A 22,432-nucleotide genomic window follows, 5' to 3' on the forward strand; every position below is an offset into this window, starting at 1 on the left:
TTTTGGTATTAAGAAGTGGTTTTGAATTGGAACCAGCTTCACATTTTCAGTACACAGATTCATCAAGAAACATTTTCAATGTTTTAAAAGCTTTTTGATTCTCTCATTGATTCGCTCTTCATCTGTTCCTTTACGATGAAGTCTGGTCCGACTGTGATGTTGTTTACATTTTTGGTCACAATGACATCAATGCTTGTAATTAGTGTTGACCTAGTGTTTAAACATTTGGCATAACTGGGCAATAACGATGCCTCAAAATGTGATTGCACACCGGACGTCTTTCTAACGACTTGATTTCTTGCAGAACTGTCACTTAATATTTTGATGCCCTTAGTTGTAGTCATATTGCAGAAGCAGCTAATGGTAGCCTGTTTAACGTGTGCAATTAAAGTTCAACATAATACATCTCCAACTTGCGTGTGGCATAATATATTCTTTTTGTTTTTAATCTACTTGATTTAATGGCACATATAGGAAACAGAATTCAGTAAGATTTGGAAATAGTGAGCACAATCTCAGTCAGAATCACATCCAAATGATTGTCAGTCTTATTATATAAGATAGGAACTCAGAGCTCGGTACCAATCATAACTCCTTGAGAAGCTGAGACACACCCCTGGGCTTTGCCCACCAGAAAAGTCTCTCGTCTCTTTCCTGGTTCAGTTAAGCCACCTATTTCAAGCCCAGATCCTTCGATAAGTATGATTTGGAAAGCACACAAATGAAAAGCCCAAAATGAACTGAAGTGCTCATATTTTGGAAAAACGTAGGCAACACATTTTGAGCTAAGTCCTTGGCCTCTGGAAGTCTTATGGCCAACGTTTGAAAGGCCGGTGGTCACGTTCCTGTCGTTGCCATGAGCAGACACCGTTCTAATTAGATTTGCTAACATATAATCTATCAGTCCGATTGTGTTGATAAATTGGGGACATTCTTGTCAGGTAACCTTGGAAACATAACTCGCTAACCCCTGCAGGCCTCAAACGGAAGTCATACAAAGTGTTGTTGGACCACGTCGGAAGCTAAAACTTTTGGAAAACACCTGCTGGGATACACATGGAGAAGGACAATCTGCCGGTCAAGTTATTCGTTTCTGAAAGGCATCCTGTATTCCCCAGGCCTTTCAGATCATCCAGTAAGTTTGAAGCTTGAGGGCTTACATAAAGGTATTTATTCAGTAATATTATTTCCAGGCTTATGCAATTTTTCAGCTTTTCGTTCTGGAGGATTTTGTAATGGGAGTGAGGAACTGTGTGTGCTATAGGTCAGTCATGTTTGGCCGACGGCTGATTCATTTAATAAAGGGCTTTTTGGTGCTGATATTAGTTTTCGCACCAGTGACAGAGACTGCAGAAATTTCGTTGACCTACGTGACACAATTTGCACGGCTTTACAAATACCACAAATGATTGATACAGACTGGACTTGCACAAGATGTGGTTGCGGTGCTGGGAAACAGCAGGGGTCAACCTTTTCACGAAATGGGTGTGATGTAACCTGGGCGAACATGTATACTCACAATTTCCCCTGAAAACCCATCACACCTTCCATTCTGTGAGTTAAATTGCCTTTATTTAGGTAAATGTCTTTGATCCAGTCTTTGACTGACAGTTCTGCAGTGTGAAGTCCTGAACCGCTGTCAGTCAACCTGCTGTGATCGTTGACCCCAATTAAACAGCAGTGATCTGTGGGCTATATGGGTCACACACTAGGGCACAAGAATTCACAGATTTGTGTGTGCGTGTGGCTAAAAATAGCCAGCAGGCCTCCGGTTTGGGTGCACGGCAGACGGTGTTTACAAGGTGCCACAATTCAGCATTGTGTGTGTGTGTGTGTGTACACACACCCACCTGTGTGTATGTTATCTAAACAGTTTCTTCCATCAGGACATAGGGGCCACGTTCCAAGACATGTAAGCCGGCTTCTCACTTACCCTGACAAACCTGGATTTATTTAGCGAATCTGGACATCTGGTTATTAGAACAGAAATATAAATATAAATGTTTCTTCACTTTGCAAAAACACTTGCATTAGTGACAAAGTGAAAAGGGAAGTGCCATTGTTGGGACTTGGAAAGGGAATGCTTGTTTTTCAAGGTCATGCCAGACCCCTAAACTGCTGATAGTTCATTATACTCTGCGAGTCATATTATTTGACAGATATTCTAGTTTCACAGTTTCCATGCACATACACATTAAGGCAGAAACGGGGATCATAGACATGCTGTGTTTATACCAGTGTGGTCTAGTGTTAATTTTGTCAGCTATGTTTTAGATTTCATTTCTTGTAAGTTTGAAGCACTCAGACAACTTCATCCTTTTTTTTTTTTATTTGTCAGAAACACTGGACATTTTATTTCAATTTAAGTCAAAAGCAATCATCTTTAACAAAGTTTTTCTTTGTTAAAGATTCCCAGTCAGGAAATGAAGCACGGACTCCCTGCTGACACCACTCGGCTATCTGCTCGTATCCACAATGCATTTTAGGTCACGAGTTCTAAACGATATCCAACAATAAGTCCTAAGAAACTTTGAGCTTTTTTCGATCACTTCTACACAATTGATTGATCCTTTGGCCTCGCTAGCAGCGGTTGTTGGGACGGCCATGTTGGCTGTTCAGTCGATCCGACACTTTGACGCAAATTTAAATATCTCCACAACTGTTAAATGGATTGCCTTGAAATTTAGTACAACCATCTCTGGTCTTCAGTGGACGAATCCTACTGACTTTGCATGGAAGTCTGTCCAAGATCTTCCAACCTGCTTCTGCTGCAATTCAATGAAGGGATTTATGGACTGTGTGACCTTCGATGTCCTCTGACTCATCCTTTACCACCATCAAAAGGGTAAAATTCTCAAGACTTTAAATCTTGTTTACCTCAAAGCCCCGCTTGTTGTTTTTTTTTATCACCTTCTCACTTGGCATAACATCTGAAGCTGTACAGTGGACGGTTAGCTCCAGGCCCCAACTCTGCTGCTGCCGCACTGCAGGTGTGACTCTGGGAAGGGGAGCCAGGTATGCAGGGATACAAGTTACAAATCAACATGGTTGGTTAAAAAGGAAAAATAATAGTCCTCTTCATTCTTCACGAAAAATGTACATTTGTATTTATTTTCAAATTCTCTTTTCTTCCGCTCTTTTCCTCAACACTGTTTTAGGAAGATTTAGACACCGTTTTAGTTCCAGAAAGTAGGTTTTGTCCATTTCATTTTCCTTAGAAAATCAGCTTGTTATGCAGTTTCTTTGACAAAATGTCTTACACAATCATCACGATTATATTAAAGCTTACATTAGATTTGAACACCTCCAACAAACCAACAACAATAACACCAGTAACACTTAGAACACCTTCACGTCTGATGAGAACAATGTTAATACCTCCTCGAACACCTTCATCCTCAACATCCACAACAAAGCAAAAACAAAAATTTGAAACTTGTGTCATATAATCTCAAAAATGAGAACACCATGCAGAAGCCATTTTACATGTGTCTCTACACTGTATTCCATCGGAGAAGCTCTACTGTTGTTTCTATTCAGTATGACCACATATAATCTGACGGCCTTTCGGTCCTCTTGCAAGCAAAAGGGCTTGAATGAAGTTTGGAAATTCTAGCACTTGGATTTACCAGCGAGGCTGTAGTGTACTCCATCCGCTGTTCGCCCCTCACCGTGGACATCAGCTGTGCACCGCAGGGTTTGGACTTCCAAGAGTAATAGCTGTAATGTAGGAAGTTCGAGCATGCTGTGTGCAAAATGTTGTCCCAGTTGGATCAATTCTGCAGCCCTGGTATAAATACGAGGTCAGAATGGCTGAAAAAAACGTTTGGTCGCAAATCAAAGTCTGAAGATCTTGTAGTCATTGGAAAGAAAATGTATCTGTTGGCAACTTTTACTGCTGATAATCCACCTGGATGTCCTTGATTGGCTTGTTTAGTTGGGTTTGAAATCCTTGCTGCGTTGTGATGGGTGGCCAAGAGGAAATCATTACAGCCCCTGTTCCTCTCCACCACCCAGGAGCAGTATGGGTGGGGGAGCCGGTGTCTGGGCGGCGCACAAAACTTGGCGCTTCCTGTCTCTTGTACTGCTGACTTGACATCTTTTGTATATGTGTGTATCTGTGGGTGTTGTGTCGTTTTTCGGAGTGAGTATGCTTACGTGTGCGGATTGTTCTGCTGGGGTCCCAGTTAAGGTCGAGGTTTGGCCTGTTTGGAGGAGTTACTGAGTTTATTGCTGAGACTGTGAGTCAAGCGGTTGTACAAACATGATCCTGTGAAGACGGGAAGAAGCAAAAGAAGCAAACTGATGGAGATGTAATAGAACAGAAGGAATAAATATAGACCACAAACAGCAAGTCAGGGTAGATACAGTACATGGTACTATGTATGATTAGGGCTGTCACGATCAGGAAATGTTAGTTGACAATTAATTGTCATACAAATAATTGCGATTAACAATTTAATAAACAATTTTTGCCACTATTACTGTATAAGCCTATTAATGGTTTAATAATACACCTTATGGCATTAAGCAATGGAATATACACATTATATTTTGTTTGCTTTCATTGCCTTGTAAATAAGGGCAGATATGACATGAATATGGACTTTTATATACAAAGCCTATTTCTGAACTATACTAAGAAACTACTGACAACGACAGGAAGCAATTTCATCAAAATACATCTTTTTTTTTTATGTTGGTGCTGTTTCTCCACTTGTGTCATTAAACCACAGCAGAAGAGGAAGGCAGCGCAACGAGATGATGTCATCAATAGAGCGCCAGACACGCCTCAGTCGGTGGAAATAGTGATGGAAATCATAGACTGTATATAAAAGTGTTCGTAGCTTCTGGGTCTGAAAAATTAGGTGGATACGGAAGTGCCTGAAGCTGCAATACCACCGTGGGCCACCAACGGTCGGCTCCAAAAAGCCTCCATAGACTCCCATTCAACTAGACTCATACAATTTAAAGTCAATAACATTTCTCCACCAGTTATCTCAGTTGTGCTGGTTGAAGTTCCTCCTTCTTATTAGTTTTCTGGACGTCCATCTGAAAATAATCCGTCATTAATTATAAAATAAGCTTCAAAAAGCGGTGTTTTTCAGTTCCGTTAGATTCCGGCTATCGGTGGGCAGGACGCAGTATCACCGGGTTTCCAATCGGATCAAATCGGTACCCAAGCAAGCAGAGCAAGATGGCGCCAGCCAAAATCCGAACTTGAGGCTTCATAACAGCCGTTCATTTGTGACGTCACTGCTGGTTGCCGCTTGTTGAAATCTGACATTTCTCTTAGTTTAATCCAGCTGTTTTTATACAATTGAATGGAAATTATTTTACAATATATTCTCACTAATAATTGTGATCAGGTTGTTGTGTTTCTTAAAAGTCAACGGCCCCCCCTGACATCCACAGAGTCTACTGTCGAGTTTAAATGTGACACAAGGAGAAAGTCAAATATTGTTGTAGTAAATCTCCGACATTTTATCATCCGTCCCAGCATTTTTTCCACGAAAATGAAAAGGCCCTGAATTGATAAAGTAAAGGAGGAGGAAGTGCTATGAAATTAGAAAAAGACTTCCTCAAGATGACGTCCTGTAGTTCTGATTTCTTCTCGTTTAAATGTTCAACCATATTTCCAACAAACTGTCGATGTCGTCCCCTCGTCATTAGAGCTTGTTGGATGTGTACGTTATGAGAAAAGCTGAATGTGTGTCTGTGTTTGCTTTCAGATGTATGGGCGCTACACCCAGGAGCTCGGGGTGTTTGCCAAAGAGGAGGCCGCTCGGCTGAGGGAGAGCGGGCAGAGGCGATCGGTCAGCGACCGGAGCCGGGCCCTGGACCTGCTGGAGTACGACAAGGGACGCTGCGCCAAGTGTCGCAGTAAGTGTTCGACCACGGGAACACTTCTATACAACTGATGCTGTTACTGTCCCACAGTGACTCGGAAAATTCCTTCTGATTTGGTTTAAAAGAAAATCTTCACTTAATAGTTATAGATGTGATATCAGTTTGTATTCAAAGGTGTTTGGCAGGAGACCTGAGCGCCCCCCCCCCCTCCAAAAAAAATTAAAAAATATACAGTAACTGAATGAATGTTCCTGATAGGCTCCAAAACCTGAACTAACCTGAACCTGAATTTCTTCTGTATTTGTATCAGTGCTGACTGTAGAGCCGACACTGTTGCACTCCACAGAGCAGCCGTAATTCACATCTTTTTTCACATCTCAAGGAAAAAGGACTGATTTCAGTTTCCAAAAAGAAAGCTAGTAAATGGTATTTATTTAATAGGTTTATCTAGAAAGTCTTAAATTCAATGGAATGACAAAGCGCTCATTTGTTTGAGCCATCTGTTGTATTGCAAAAGCGGATTTTAATTTTAATGGATTCAATCCAATTCATCCAATTATCCTTCAGATTTCTGCCGTTTATCCAGGTCCCGTTTAATGATCAATTGACGGTATTATTAGGGAATATTGTTACAGACAGAGGTGAAGACAAAAACTTTGCATAAATATCAATAAATTCAGGAAGTTGGTGACTAGAATTACTTTCCAAGTGCATGTAAAGCAGTCTGACCAGTGTGACTGTGAAACGGGTATTAGAGTCCATCCTATGTGGTATTAAAATGTTTGAAAAAGACTTGAATTTAAACCTGTCCTGTCAGACATGGATTAACAAACTGCAGCATACTGCTGCTGGGCTGATTGATCAGAGCCTTGGTGCTGTGAGAACCATTTCAGAAATCCTCTTCAAGTCGTATTGTGCTCCCGTACTGTAGGTCCACATGTCCTATGAAATTCATCTTTCGACATTAAAGACCACAATATAACAACACGATCGAACGATAATACCACAAGTGCGCAAGCACTAAGTAAAGAAATAGTTACTGGACGTAACCGCAGTTCTATGAGTATGCTCATATTTTGTTTCTTTCCCGAGACAATGGTAGGGGAAACTGCAGTCTGAGCCCGGCTTAAGTGGTTAAAAGAAAATGATGGAAGAGCTACAACAGTCTGGGAAGTTCAGAAAATGATGTCACTTTACTGTCATTCAGCCTTTAAAAGCAGGAGACCATGATGAGTCGTACGAGTGTGTGTTTTGTATTGTCACTAAGTAACATATGAGGAAGAATCGATGCAAAGGCTAATGGGGATCGAAATAAACAAACAAACCACAGAGGCCATGTCACATTATTATGATTTACGAAATCTAAAACTGTATTTAGTCTCATGCGTATTATCATATTGGTCAATTTCCCCGATCCAACAAACTCTCTCGTAATGTGTCGCAATCATAAAATCCTGCGCTGCATAATACGTTTTTACATAATCTGTATCATAGTGGTACAAACCAATGTACCACTGCTCACCACACTCTTTAAAAAAAAAAAAAAAAATGTATACAGTATGTGGACATCATTCATGTCAAGTCAGTTCATTTATGCATCGCATTTCCTCACAACGTCCGTCGACCAAAGGACCGTCCCTTCATCATTAGTGTCTCTCACTCTGCGTTGGGTCACTCTGACCTCCTGCGCTCTGCCTCTCCATATCTGTGGAGGAATCTTCCTTCATGATGAGCGTTCTCCAGATCTCTGATCCTTCTGACGACCCGCAGGTCACAGCGACCTCGGAGGACTCGCCCTCCCTCTCAGAGCCAGATGCACCGAACGATGAGGACAAGTAGGAACTTGTCCTCATCAAAAACCAGCAACTCCACATTGCTTTGTGTGTTTTAATGATCACGTGAAGGATCATGGCTCCAGCTTGAGTTTTTACTCTCCAGGTTTTGCTGCTTTGATTTGATCTAATTCATCGGGTGTATAATACAGCTGGCTGGTCGGTAATGAGGTCTACCACGGAAGTGCGTCCCCCGTAGCACTGAGAAGCTCATTTACTGGAGTCTGATCATTCGTTTCAAGCTTTGTTCTTCTGCTGATGAGGGCGTTTATAGGCGGGTTGGCAACTTTACTAAATTCTCTTGAAGTCTGGACACGACGACGGCGACCTTGGACGACAAAAATAAATCTTACTTTCGAACCTGTTTCTGAGCAGGAAAAGACAAAGAAAAAGAAAAATACTCACCTCATTAACGGTCTTTGGTGAAGATGAGGTTCGGACCAGTCATAGAGAAGAAATGCCATTTCACATCGCAGCTACAGTGTGTGAGCTTCATTAACAGACATAGTAGCAGTGCATGCTCCATAAAGCAGCCTGATCCAGTCTCAGCGTCGCTGCCTGAAGGGAGAACATCAGCTGAACATTACCTTCGCGTGGGAAATATAATACTGGAAGTACTCTGGTGGGTCTGAAATAGACTTTTTGTTTTTGCTCGGGTAGCGTTGATCATGCCGGACAGACAGGAGAAAAAAAAACAATTGTGCAGTGTCAGACAATCATCACAACAACAACAATAACAACAATATTGCTCTGCTGTGACTCTGAGGATGGCGTGTGAATGTATGCAGCGTTTAATGCACAGGTGAACATTCCCCCACTGTTGGTCGTGATAATAGTGTGTGTGTGTGTGTGTGTGTGTGTGAGACAGACAATAAAGAGATTAGATAAGATTGTGTACAGGATACATAACAGGATAAAACAGGCTGTAAACACAAGTGGGGAATGTCTTTGACATCCATGTGGAAGATGCTCGCGCACTGTCACCTCTGAGACACACACACACACACACACACACACACACACACACACACACACACACACACACACACACACACACACACACAATAGCTATCTAAAACAGATGCCCAATCTCTTCCTATTCGGGGCCTAAAATTAACCTGGATGGAGGGTCACTGGACAAAAGTAAATGTTTATGCTATGTCACATTAGATTTCAATAAAATGTGATATATTTTGCAGAAAATTTTCTTTCTACATCGAAAATAAATGATCAGAATAATTAAAAATCTACTCTAGTTATTTTAATGTTTTGTAGAAGTTGTTGTCAAAAACAACATCAGCATCAGCCGGAGAGAGAGAGAGGATACCGTCATTCTTCGTAGATAAGACAGAGGCCAACGTCTTTTAATAGAGAAGCTTAACAACTTATTATCTACTTTTATGTACTTTTTAGCATAAGAAATAGCATGAAATTTACAGTTTGTAGTCATTCTGGTTTGGATTTTACGGCCCTTAGAAACATGGAGAACAAGCACAAGCTTGTCAAATGCACAAAGCAGTTTCCAGAATGGGCTTCTCTGATTTTAACGATCATGATTGATTGATTTGATTCGCCATAAATCCACCCCAGCGGATTTTTCCTCATGGCTGCAGCCCAAAAAAAAATCATTTCTGTTGTTGTAGAATTGCCCCACTTTCTCTGCTTTTGGCAACCAGTCATCTTGTTTGATGAAACTTTACGAGGATCGTCAATGGACGAAGCCAAGTGGAGGTTCCGCGCCGACAGCACGTTCAGTGTGAACTGATGCGTACAGCGTGGACATAAAAAGCCTGATTTGAAAAGCGCCGTGCGAGTTAACACCATTTACAAGACTTATAAAAACGCAGTGTGTCCTCAGCTTCTGCGGCCTGTCGGGACGTCTCCACGCTGGCTCGGCCTTTTTCCCTCTGTTTCGCTCCCGTTTGCACACCCCGTATTAATGTTTCACTGAGTGATCATTTATTACAATAACCGTTTAGGGGTAAACCAATTATCAGGAATTCATGCATTGTACCGCATGAATTGTCTAGAAGTAACGTGAGTTCAAAGTCTTTCATTCACGATTTCATGCATAAACGAAAACATTATTGTAGCAATAATTAAGGTGATTACATCATCAATAATTATGATTTTAGTAATCATGATCATGATGAATTCTCTGCAAAAAAGTTCAGGCCAATTTTTGGGTCTGTCCATTTACCTGCAGGTCACTGTGAATAACACACAAACATCATAACGCATCACAATTAAAAACAAACATTTGTTGTTACATGAATTGTTCTCGCACTTACTTCAGCTTTACCCACAATGCCTTCAAGAGTTTGGTTCAGTGGTCCAAAAAGAATTGATCATCATCATGCTTAATAAATCATAATCACTGGTGATGTACTCACCTTAGTTAATGCTTTAATAAATGTGTTGTTCATGCATTAGATCATGAATGAAAGATTATGATTTCATGAACTATTAATGCATGAAGTGATGTGGAAGTCATGCAGGAACCTGGATAATGAATTCACCCTGGAGTGAAGTGTTGCCACACTTCCCCTTCAAAGTGAGCATCTGACCGATCAGCAACGTGCAGTGCTTTAAGCCCCGCCCCTAAAGTTCCTAAACCTTCAGAGAGGACCGGAGCGGGGCCTTTCCAAAACTGCCGCCCTTGCACTTTATTTTTACCCTGATTCCTCCGGTGGACGCGCAGGAACCGTGGAAGTTCTTCAAAAGGTTCCGGTTCCCTGGGGAAAGATCCTGTGGTGGAACATGCACAGAGATAAGAAAGGAAGCACAGTTCACTTCAGTACTGCCCACCACAGTAACTATAACAAATTTGATTTCATGACATGACATGCTTCTGTCACTATCCAGCTAATGAGATGCAGCGGTTCACCCCTCTAACACTCCTCCTCTGCAGACCAGCAGCAACATAAAGGCCATAATGTCTGATTGGTTTCTATTTGTGGTGATTGGAATGCAGGATCACAAATTGATGTTCAGGGCATTGCAACGCTTTGAGGACCATAACTTGGATTCTTCACATCCTTTCTAAATGATGAGAGATCCTATTGACTCAATCATGTCACTGCTGAAGTGCTGTTGAGCATGCTGAGGACAGGTTTCTTCTCAGGGCAGCAGCCTTTTCGGTGTAAACGGAGCGCCCTCTGCTGTTGACAAGTGATCAATGCACGCAGCACAAAACGCAGACACTCTTCAAGTCCTCCAATCAGCAAAATTGTGTGTGTGTGTGTGTGTGTGTGTGTGTGTGTGTGTGTGTGTGTGTGTGTGTGTGCGCGTGCACGTGCGTGTCTCATCTCACGGATGAGTATAATGTTGTTTCGCTGGCAGCTGATGAGTCAGCTATCCGTCACCCTCGTCCGCCTCCTCTCATCCTCTCACCCTCTCTGGACGGATGAGGACACCTAAACGCCGGCGATCGAATCGATTAGTCCCTTCAGATATGAGAGATGTGGTCGGGATAGCACCGCGACCACGCGCACGCGCGCGTTTTACTCCGCAGGAGATGAAGGCAAATATAAACACACAGTGAGGTTAAGGCGTAAAAGAAGAAGCGACTGGCTCAGAATATATGTAGATATAAAACTGACACATGCACACGTTCTTCATTGTTGGAAGTTATGACTGCAGCTGCTGTGGGAGGCAGGGAGGCGCACACACACACACACACACACACACACACACACACACACACCTGCTTGGATCGGCATAATCTCTCTTTATTATTGCTCACTGACACTTTGGTGTTTATATTTTATAAACACACACACAGCAGAGAGCCAAACACACCTTCCTGTTTATTTGCTGCTGTTTAATGATGCTGAGTGCTGCGTCCCGTCTCCGGCCCATCGCCTGCATTCTTCGGGCCCCGCCGGAGCCGTCAGCCTTTCAGCCGCGTGTTGACTGTGTTCGTTTCTGATGTGCTGCTGCGACTCCCCCCAGCAGCCAGGCCGTCCCAGCAGCTCCAGGCGTCGTTCGCGGCGAAATGTAATGACAGCGGGGGAGCGTGAACAACAGGTAGCGCCTCTGTAATTATGACCAGCAGTGTGGCAGACAGTGAGTTTGAGTCCCAAGATGCTGCTGGCTCAGTGGACTGTAGCCTGTTCATGTGGACATGATGGCGGCGCTAACGCTCGTCAATTAGGCGACAGCACGAGAGAGATGGCTTCTTCAGATTTAGGATTCTTAGGCTGGCAGAGAACCAGTTTGTCTAATTTTATTATTATATCGGACATGATTCGTTCATTTTGGTTATTAAAGGAACAAATCTGAGGTGAATTAATATTTTGTATTGTCACATCAACCTGTGGTTGGGTTGTATGGTCTAATTTCTGTCCTGGTAGATTTGGACATTAACAGTAGAGCTCAATTTGACTGATCAGCTTGCATTGGCCTATAACAGATACATATCATGATATGAAAATGTTTTTTACTGAATGTAATGGTAGCTTGGGGTAACATATAAATATGTGATTTGTTTAAAAAGAATAGCTGGTGATAATTACTAAATTCCTGAGTATTGTTCAGGCTCCAAATACCAGTAAGTTATATTCGCTGACTACATATTTAGGAAAAACTTGGTTAAATCTACAATAGATATATTATATATTATTTATATCATGAATATACATTTTAAGTTACTGAATTATTTTTTTTCCACTGTTACTACAAATCACAACTAAAAGTCAACAGTCAGAACAAAGGGAGCCAGATTCAGGCGATGGCCACTGGAAGCCGTGGCTGAAGCTAAATTTACTCATCCTCTCCTCCGAAGTCTTTGCTGTAACTGAAACATATTCGCTTTGATGAACTAACAGTTTGGTAGTTAAGTTTGTTTTACCACACAAACCACATAATCAGCGAGCCCAGCGTGGAGTCTTGACCCTGCCGGAAATCAGATTGGCTGTGGTTAAGCTACTTTAAAATGACGTAATCAAATGTAGTAAGTTGTAAATACTGCCTAGTTGTTTTAGAAGGGGTGGGGAGTAGTTTTAATGTATTTTTGTTGTAAGATAATCTGTCTCGTTGATATACAACTGTTAACTATTTTTGGGCCATCTTTTTGATTTGGTCGTTAATTATTTGGAAAAATTGCTCATTTTGGTGACTTGAAATCATTTAAAATCTGTCCTCCTTCGGTGCGGACAGAAGTCAGTAGACGGTAGTTTGATTTTTACTATTGCCAAATATGCTACCTATGAGCACGCTTTGCCTTGTAATAACAAAAAATTTACTAAAACGTTTGGTAACATGGAGCAGAAAGGAAAGAAAACGGCAGCTATGCTGGAAGTCTGCTGATGAAGCTTTCAGGAAGTCTAGATTAAAGGACTTTCGAGGGAAAGCAATGACCAGAGAGAAACATTTGAAGTCTGCATACTTTGTTCAAAGTGTCGCAGCAGAGTTCAGAGCCTGAACCAGGAGGAGGTTCATAAGCCCACTACGGCACCCGTGAATTTTATTGCTTTACGTTTTAGCTTGTAACTGGTGACTTTTAAGGCTCGACTGCTTCCGCCCTCGCTGATGATAGATGTGGGGTGCAGCTGCACCCCACATCTATCATTAGCTTACGAGACAGAGCCCCGTCCTGCATCATCAGCAGCGGCGCCCTCCACCCCTCTAAGGCTCTAGAAAGGCTGAGTGGATCTTTTTTAAGGAACGGTGCATTTGTTCACGAACAAAACAATCAGAAGAACTTGGTCTGAATCACTATCAAAAAAATGGACATTTACGACCGACCCGTAATACTGTGAAGGTGCTCTCATGAAGTTGCTTTGCCAACAGTTTCCTCCACAGTTGATACAGTAAAGGTGAAAGACGTGCTGTGCAGCTTTTGGATTAGAATTAGGTCAGTGCCCTCTGGACCTAATGTTTTCTTGACCTAATCATCTTCACCTCATGTCCAGGTAGAAGCGCCTCAGTGGTCCAGAGGTGTTGGCGTTCTCAACAGGGTGTCTCCTAACACAATGTGCCGCTCTAGCAAGACTCCCATTTCTAAACTTTACTTTCTGATCTCAGTGCATGGGATTCATGGAAAAAACATTTACATAAGGGGTCATGAGGTCAGGGTGTGGTGTGATAATAAAAACTGAGATACAGTCTCATTTGTAAATGATTATAACTGATAGTGAATGCACTTAAGTTAATGATCTTGTCAAAGAAGCAGTATTTAACGTGGATCAGTCGCATCGTAGCCGATTTCTGATCCGGTAAAAAGTTGGACTTCAGTGAGGAAGGCTCAATTTTGCCATACGACACACATGATCAGGTCATTATGACCACGCCTGCTTAATACACTGTTGGTCCACAAAAACAACTTCAACCAGCTGCAGCATGGACTCCTCAAGACCAAGAGGAAGGTTACCCCTTTGTGTCTGGGTCTAAGACCTGAGCAACAGTTCCTGCCAGTCCAGTAAACTGTGAGGCGGAGTCACCACAGAGCTGCTCTCGGCTTTCCAAACTAATGTCCACCGATTTACCACACTAATGTAGTTTTGTGTTTTGGACATTTTCCTAATTTCGTTTTCTTGGGGGGGAAAAAAAGATACCTTTTGGCCTCCAACTGCAGCTGAAATGAAACCGTCATTAGAAAACGGTAATAAGGAGCTTCAACTAGACCAAATGTTTCATCTTTAACAATGTGTTAAAGTTTATAAGATTATCGTGTTTTTCTATTAAGATTTTAATTTGTAGGTTTGTAGTGTTAATCAATGTAATATTGTGGAGAAGAAAAAAAGGCATGAATTTGAAATACTAAAGTCAGTTCTGAGAAACAGTACTTGAGTAAAATGTGCCTACTTTCTGTGCCATCACTGTCAAAGACATTTTGATCATTATCTAATTTTTGAATTTGGCTTATTGAGGATTTTTTTTGGAGAAGCATTTCTGTATATATCAGTGTTTGAACGAGGAACATGACGGCTCATAAACACAGAGAGTAAAACGTCCCGGCCTCATTAGGAAAACTCGGAGCTGAATGGCTTCCGTTCCCACAATGGCTCCATTTGGAGACCGTAAAGTGGAAAACAAGAGTGAACATACGGTGTTTTCACTGGCTGCTGGCTGTTCAACCACCCAGTGCAGTCCCTGGGGAGAGCCTGTCATTGGGTGTGTTGGACAGCAGGGTGCAGCATCGAGCTTTACAGCGGCGCGTTGCGCCCGTTGGGCGGGGGAGTGTTGGTGGAGCTGGAACGGGGACCCCGGACAGGGACCGGGATCCTGGCAGTCTGTGTGTTTGTGCTCATGTGTACCTCTGGACGTCAGGACGCCTCAGTCAGCCTGCCTGTTCACGCCACAGCAACTGGTCACACTCAATCACAGTATATGGGTTGTGTTTTTTCCTCCCCGTCACCCATTTATTTTCATTCTTCTGCAATTTCACATCCAGGTCAAATGTTGGGAGGAGATTAATCCTCAAAAAAATTCCTCTATCTACCAAAGTAATTTTATTCTATTTGATAATCGCTGATGAGACAATTGGATTTTCCCGATGTCTTATTTTCCTCTAAAGGTTGATGACATAACGATACTGCGTCTAATATCAAAACGACCATTTTAAATTGAATCCCTGGGTTAACAGGGTTAAAAGGTACGGATTACACAAGCAGTGTGATTACATTACTGTGTGTGTGTGTGTGTGTGTGTGTGTGTGTGTGTGTGTGTGTGTGTGTGTGTGTCTGCGCGCGTGCGCAGCGTAACGAATTCTGGTAAAAGAGCTCAGCCATGAGAACGGACATAAAATATTCAGCTGACAAGAGGAACTTGCCCTGAACCACACACACACACACACACACACACACACACACACACACACACACACACACACACACACACACAGAGTGCAGCAGCAGAAGGTAACTCGCAGTGATGCACCAATTCAAGAGTCAAGCTTTATTTATCCTCAGATGGGACTTAGTGATCTGATGGGATGTGCCAAAACAAATCTACATCAACCCCATTCGCTTTTTCTTCCCCTTCACCTTTTTCCCCCCATTCTCTGTTTTAATTTTTGTTATGCTTTAAAAAGTATTTTTTTCTTGCAGAAACAGACAAAGAGAAACATTCAAGCAATAAGCTATCATAAGGAATCTTTTTTTAATCTTCCCATGTTATTCTCTTTTTCTTCCTGTGTGTGTGTGGGGGGGGGGGGGGGGGGGTCAACCTCTGGCTTTTGTAAATATGTGTGTGTCTATAGGAACAATCAGTCCTCAGGCTACTGTCATCTACTCTCGCTGCTGATGTCACGGACCACCACATGGGCTCCCAGCGTCCCATGGGGAACGCACACACACACACACACACACACACACACACAGTAAGCAGCTGTGTCCACGAGGTGATGGACTCTACACAGCTGTCTTTTCCTTTTGTCCTGCTCCCCCCCCTTTCATCTCTCTCTGTGTTTCTGTCCCTCGGTCCACCTGCACCGCTATGTCATTTAATTGGTTCCAAGAGACAGACACACACACATACACGTTTCGCTTCAACAGGTGTGATGTCAGCAGGGGCTCAGCATGGCGCTGCATGTTGCTATGGTGACCGGCAGGCGCCTAGCGACCAACAGTTGCTCACATGCTCCACGTCTTCTTCCCCTTTCCTTTTCTTAGCCCTTACACTCCATCTTCTCTGCTCGCCGTCTCCTCTCCTGTCTCCTGTTCTCATCCGTCCCCCCCGCTCTTCCTCTCCGCTCCTCTTCCTCCTGACTGTTGTATTTGGTGGCATAAAAAGCTTGCACCGAAATGGCCGAGCAGCAAAGCATCCGACAGGCTGATGGCACGTCCAGGTGGAGGACGGACACATTTGCCACAGGGCAGACGCAAGTGGTCGTAAAAGCCCACACGCCGACACTCACATGTACACTTTGATACTCGTTAACCAGCGCCGCTTTCCCATGTTGCCTCCTCGCCGACCTGCGTGGGCTGCAGGTGCTGTTAGTCATGCGTGCACCCGTGTTCAGCTGTGCGCACCTGCATGCAAAAAAAACAAAAAAAAACCTGTGCCCCTACTCGGCTAATGCCTTCTGACATGTCGCAGCAGTTTCGGAAGGAATCGGCAAAACACCGTTGGAATTAAAGTTTAGATGTTACCGTTATTGGACAGGAAATCAAACAACAGTGCGGAATGAATAACACCAGCACATTCAATACACCAGTACGAAAACAGGAATAGTAAATGAGCCGATCAGTAACGAATGGAGCAGCAGAAACTGTTGGGAATTGAAGGAAAACTCGAGTTTCCTCGTCTCCCGTCTTGATGCTGTTAAGTCCGTTTCAGTTGTCGGGGTGTCGCGTTTCAGGCCAAACGTTCACTCCTGTCTTTGATGTCTGCCTCCTCATCAATAGTCATCTGGTCACATATGAACTGACACAGACTTTCATGAAGAAAAATACATCTTTGGTAGTTTTTCTTTTCTCTAATTTAACCACATGTAGTGTATTTTACATATTTACACATTTGATTGAGCAAGTAGTCATCGTTTTTAGGACAGAGATTTTCAAACTGTGAGATGAGAGAGCTGAAGGTGGCACGTGGAGGCACAAACAATGCCTGAGCTGCAAAACAAGAAGTTAGTTATTGTAGCTTTTGCCTGCGTGTCAACACATTTAGCAGCTTCGACACACAGCTCGGGCACCGCTTCTTTAAAACATCTTCTGGGAATACTTAGCTCGCATACATACATACAACATTAAGATTCCAGACACGCATACGTTTTTAGACTTTTCAAGGATAATATTCTCTCTTCATTTTAATTGCAAATAAAGCCCATTAATGAGCATAGAAATAATGGAAATGACTCTTCTCATAACCCCAGAACTTCCCTTGGAATTTCATGTTTTTAAATTTTCTGAGAATATTAAAAGGGATTATAAAATATGAGAAATACAATGTGAATTGAGATAGTTTATAGCTCTCAAACAAATGTCCAAACCCCCAAATTATTTAGATCACAGGCAAGCAAAACAGCACATCTTTGCATTTTTACAAGACTGACATGATTAATAAGTTCTCCAAATAGTCTGTGGTTGATTAATCAACTAAATGTTTCAGCTCTCACATCAGATTTTGTGTCTGTCATCTTGTTGCACTGAACAATGTGACCTTAACCTGCATCTTCTCACACATAATACAGACTGTTGCACCCACTGATATGTTCCCACTAAAGTCTTGCCTCTTTGATATTTTCAACGTGCCGCCACTTCAGTCTCTTTTAAAGTTTCAGAATTATAGCTGCGATGCAGCGGAGACTGTGTGATTGGATTACGGCGTAAGAGACACTTCACTTCAGCATGTACAGCGTTTACCAAATCAGCAGCTCGAGCGGTGAATGGACGGCATTAACCCGACCACACGCTGCGCCACCATTTACATGCACTCAGCCACCACAAACGCAAACACCCAGGGCTAATGATAGGGCTCTTTTAAATGCATACGTGTGCTACGTGTGTCCCGCTCATGTGTGCTTGACACGTTTTGGGGGTGTTCAGACGTCACTCGCATTCAGCTACCAGCCAAGTCCAGGAAAGTAAAACGACTTACACACACACACACACACACACACACACACACACACACACACACACACACACACACACACACACACACACACACACACACACAGTGTTCAAATGATTGTGTGGTAGATGGTGTGTGTGATGGAAGGAGAGAGAGAGAGAGGGAACTTTCACTTTAATATATCAAGTAACCAGGGAGACTTGGGCCACTGATCAATATTTGATTCAGCGCCACTCGAGCAGATTGCACGTGTGTGTGTGTGTGTGTGTGTGTGTGTGTGTGTGTGTGTGTGTGTGTGTGTGTGTGTGTGTGCGCGCGGTGATCTTGGCCTGCTGTTGTCCATTGCTTTTACTATAGAGGTTGTGGCGCAGGTCCAATGAGTGTGTCAGCACAGAGAGTGGTCGGTCGCCACAGTGTTGGCTTACATTGATTTTGTCATCTCAGAGACAGCAGGTTGAGCCAAGATGGCACCCAGAACACCGCTAGCTGGAGGCAATGAGATAGTGACATCACGCTTGATGTTCACACACCTGTGTTTACGGTGCCAGATGTCTAAATGAGGGTTCCTGTGGTGATTCCAACGTGCAGCCGCCGAGGGAACGGCACCAAACGGAGCGGTTCAGGTGCAGCAGCGGGAGAGAATACGAAACAGGCAAAACAGACCAACTGTCTTCTTTAGTGTAATTGACTCGGTCGTATTCGACTCCTTAGTCAAGATTTTCCGTCTTGTTCTTATCGGTCTTAATCGGTCACCTCTCATTGGGAGCAGTGGGGGTCATTATACAGTAATTAACTGGATCAACTCATCATTTCTAATTCACTTCAAGTATCTGTTACCGTGTACTTTGCAGCATGATTGTATAGATGACAAATTCGCAGAAATTATGTCAACATGGAGCAGAATCGCCAAAGAATATTTCCAACAACATGATGTGGAATCCATGACACCAAGAATTATTTGTTATATTATGGGATCTGACTTGATCTGATTGGAAACTCAACGATACTAGATCCCGCCCACCGATAGCTGTAACCTGACTGCACTACAGCCCTGTCAATCAAACAGACACGCCCCCCCCCCCCCCCCCCCCCCAAAAAGTTTTTTTTTAATCTTATTTTCAAATTAATGATGGGATTATTTTCAGATGCACCTCCAGGAAACTAATAAGAAGGAGCGACTCTAGCTGACAAAACCAAAATAATTGATGGAGAAATTATATTGACTGAGAATTTGAAGTGACGAGTTGAATGTGAGTCTGAAGTCATTTTGGAGCCGACCTCTGGCGACCACATCGGCCTCATTTTTCAGAGCCTGAAGCTACGTCCACTTTTGCACAGTCAGTGGTCGCAATACTGAAATTTGGGTTGGTACCTTTGGAATTCCTCCATCTCAATGCCATGTTTGAAATCTAAAAACACAACAACAAAACCATGAAATAAATGTATTGTAAATGCTGTAAAAGTATCATCACCTTTTCTGAATTTTGGACGGAAGTTTTGGTTCTCGTAACGTCCCCGCTACCTTAGATAGGAAAAGCTCTTTTTTCCTGAATGTGCCACGACACACAAAATGAACCCAGTGTACAGGATCAGACACGGACTGACAGTTGACAGCAACACTCACAGGTCGAGTATCGCTCTGGAAACCTATTCTGGGTACATTATTCATTTTCCGTGACGACAGCTTTACGTGGCCTCTCCTCTGGACATCTATCATCTGTCGACAGCTGGCTAAGAGGAGACAAACTGTCACCGAGGGACTCACCGGGTTGCCAGAGTCATCAAGTTTCTAAATCAGCTGGGAGCGGTTTTAAAGAATAATGCTGCAGCTAGTTCGAGTTCTTCCCCACCGACAGTGTGGGTGAAGAAGGATGGAGAGCGGTGGGGGAGTTGTGGTTCGGCCGCGGGTCATTCTTCCAGCAACAGAATAAAGTGCTAAAGAAATAACTGCATTCATTAATTTCCCAGAAACCGATACTCATTTATAACGGTTGATTTTCCAATTATCCAGTCTGTGGTTATTCTAACTACAGTATTTCCACTTTTAGAGTCAGTAGGTAGATACAATAAAATCAGATTTATTTCTTAATTAACTGCAGTTTGATGAGAATTCCTCCTCAGAGATATGGTAGTTTTCGAGTGCTAATATATATATCAATAAGCTCAGTGTGGGTTGTTGACAGGCTTTATTGCGGCTGTAACCAGCAGGCCAACGTTTTATTAATGCAGTCATTATTTTTTATGTGTTTTAATAGTGATATCAACATGTGCGTTTTAGAGCCGACTCCTTTCCTGGGGAAATCGATGGTTATTAAACCGCAAAGGCCATAGAGAAGTCAGCGTCGTACTTCCTTTGTTACTTTTCCTCCTTTTTCTTATTTTCGTGCTTTTTTCCATCTTTTCTTCTCTCTGGTTACAGGTTTGTGAAGTTTTTTTTTTTTTGTTTTTTTTTTTTTACCTTTACCTTTCTCCCTACTTTGTCTCAGTGCCACTCTAAATCCATCCTTCTTTAATTCCCTTTCCCTCCCTCCCTCATATGTGCATTTGCAATTTCACCCTGGACTTGAGCAGAAAGCGATCCATCCAATTTTGTGTCAAACTTGGGAAATCTGTAATGGAGAAACTTGAAATGCGATGAAGCGAGGAGCTGGGCGAGGTTTTATGACAGGCATTATTGTTTCAAGAGGGGCAGAACGTCACTGTTCAAGACCAAAGAAGGTACTTCAGGTCGGGAGCACAACTGAGCAGCAACCAACAGTGACGTCACCCGTTGGTTTGTGAACAGCTGTTATGAAGCTTCGACTTTTAAATTTTGTCCGGCACCATCTTGCCAGCCCCGAGTCCCAAGATAACTCGTGGAGAAATTTTAGTGACTGAAAATTTAATGAGACTAGTTGAACTTGAGGCTATGGAGGCTTTTTGGAGACGACCTCTAGTGGCACTCGGTGGTATTGCATCTTAAGGAACTTCCGCGTCGGCCTCATTTTTCAGATCCGGATGCTACGAACACTTTTAGAAACATTCTACGAGCGCAACCAGGTGGGTTTGTGCACCGTGAGTTCATCTCCCAACGTCTGACTGTCAAATGATACAAATGACCTGAACTGAGGCGCGATGGCAATTTGATTCTCCAACATGAAAATGCACCCGCTCACGGCATGTTGAAAACATGAGTTTCTTTCTGTTCTCCAAAAATTTGACACATCATGAATTGTGGGCTCTCTGCTCAAGTTTCAGTACCACGTTCAAATTGCAAATGCACACAAGCCAGTGGTCACAAAACCACGTGTAACACAGGTGCTGGTGATCAACCGATGTAACCTGGAGTATGTTCAGTCGTGGAACTGTTTGATCGGCCCTCTTGTCGTCTTGGTTTCCGATTCTGTATTTTTTCTCTTCTCTCTTCTTCCCAATATGCCTCATCTCCTTTTCCCGACCAGCTGTTCCTTCTCAATCCCACCTCTTCCTCTCTTCTTATTTCCTTCCCCACATCTCTGACCTCTCTTTCTCTTCCTCTTCTCCATTCTTTCCTACCACTCAGCTCTCTTCACTTCCTTCTTGGTCGGTAATCCATCACCTCCCCCTCTTTTCTGCTGGGTACAATCTGAAGTATGAATGTGTGTGTGTGTATCCCTTCCTCCCTCCCTCTTCATCTATCTGAGTCCCATGTTCTGAGTTATTACTCTCTAATCATCAGTGAGCCCAGAGCCAATCCACAGCGCGCACATATTTTTCCATACTTAGCAGGTTTGTATCGAGACTCGGATGAAGGCAGAAAATGTTTTAACTTTTCATCATCTTTTTTGAAAGGCGGGGTTCCTGTGGGAGATACACGGCATCAACTTTTAAAAATGAAGTTACCCCAGTGAAGTTTTGCTGTGACTGTTAGTTCAGCAGATTTATTAGCTTGATCTTTATTTTTAAAATCATCCATTGGATGAGTTTCTAACCTGATATGATGGATGTGAAGCTGACTGCTGACATTTAACGTACTGATCAATATTACTGGCAGGTTTTTAAAAGACCTCAGCGTGAATTTACTCATTTGAATTTGTATTAGATATCTTAATGGCATAACACTGTATTTTAAATGTTTCAGGGCAGGTTTTGACTCTTTTGTGATCAAATAAAATTCTTTCGATTTGAGATTTTAGCAGAAGAAAAAGTGCTGACTAACTAAAAAGTGTATAATTAACCAGACTTCGCTGAGCCCCATTCACCTTCAGCTG

At 42.7% G+C, this 22,432-nt stretch overlaps 1 protein-coding gene across 5 annotated transcripts in view; it reads left to right on the forward strand.

The window, feature by feature from the left end:
* LOC138197005 (chloride channel protein 2-like) overlaps positions 1–22,432 on the forward strand; it is a 156,665-nt gene that overhangs the window by 40,188 nt on the left and 94,045 nt on the right. For all 5 annotated transcript variants that reach the window (XM_069147441.1, XM_069147443.1, XM_069147442.1 and 2 more), the window contains exon 2: positions 5,733–5,883. In XM_069147441.1, coding sequence (XP_069003542.1) covers positions 5,733–5,883 — 151 coding nt within the window. The remainder of the gene's footprint in view (positions 1–5,732; positions 5,884–22,432) is intronic.

Source organism: Embiotoca jacksoni, unplaced genomic scaffold (genome assembly GCF_022577435.1).
Source record: "Embiotoca jacksoni isolate LCO1_2020_lvr unplaced genomic scaffold, fEmbJac1.0.p SCAF_14, whole genome shotgun sequence".
NCBI classification, from domain to species: domain Eukaryota; kingdom Metazoa; phylum Chordata; class Actinopteri; family Embiotocidae; genus Embiotoca; species Embiotoca jacksoni.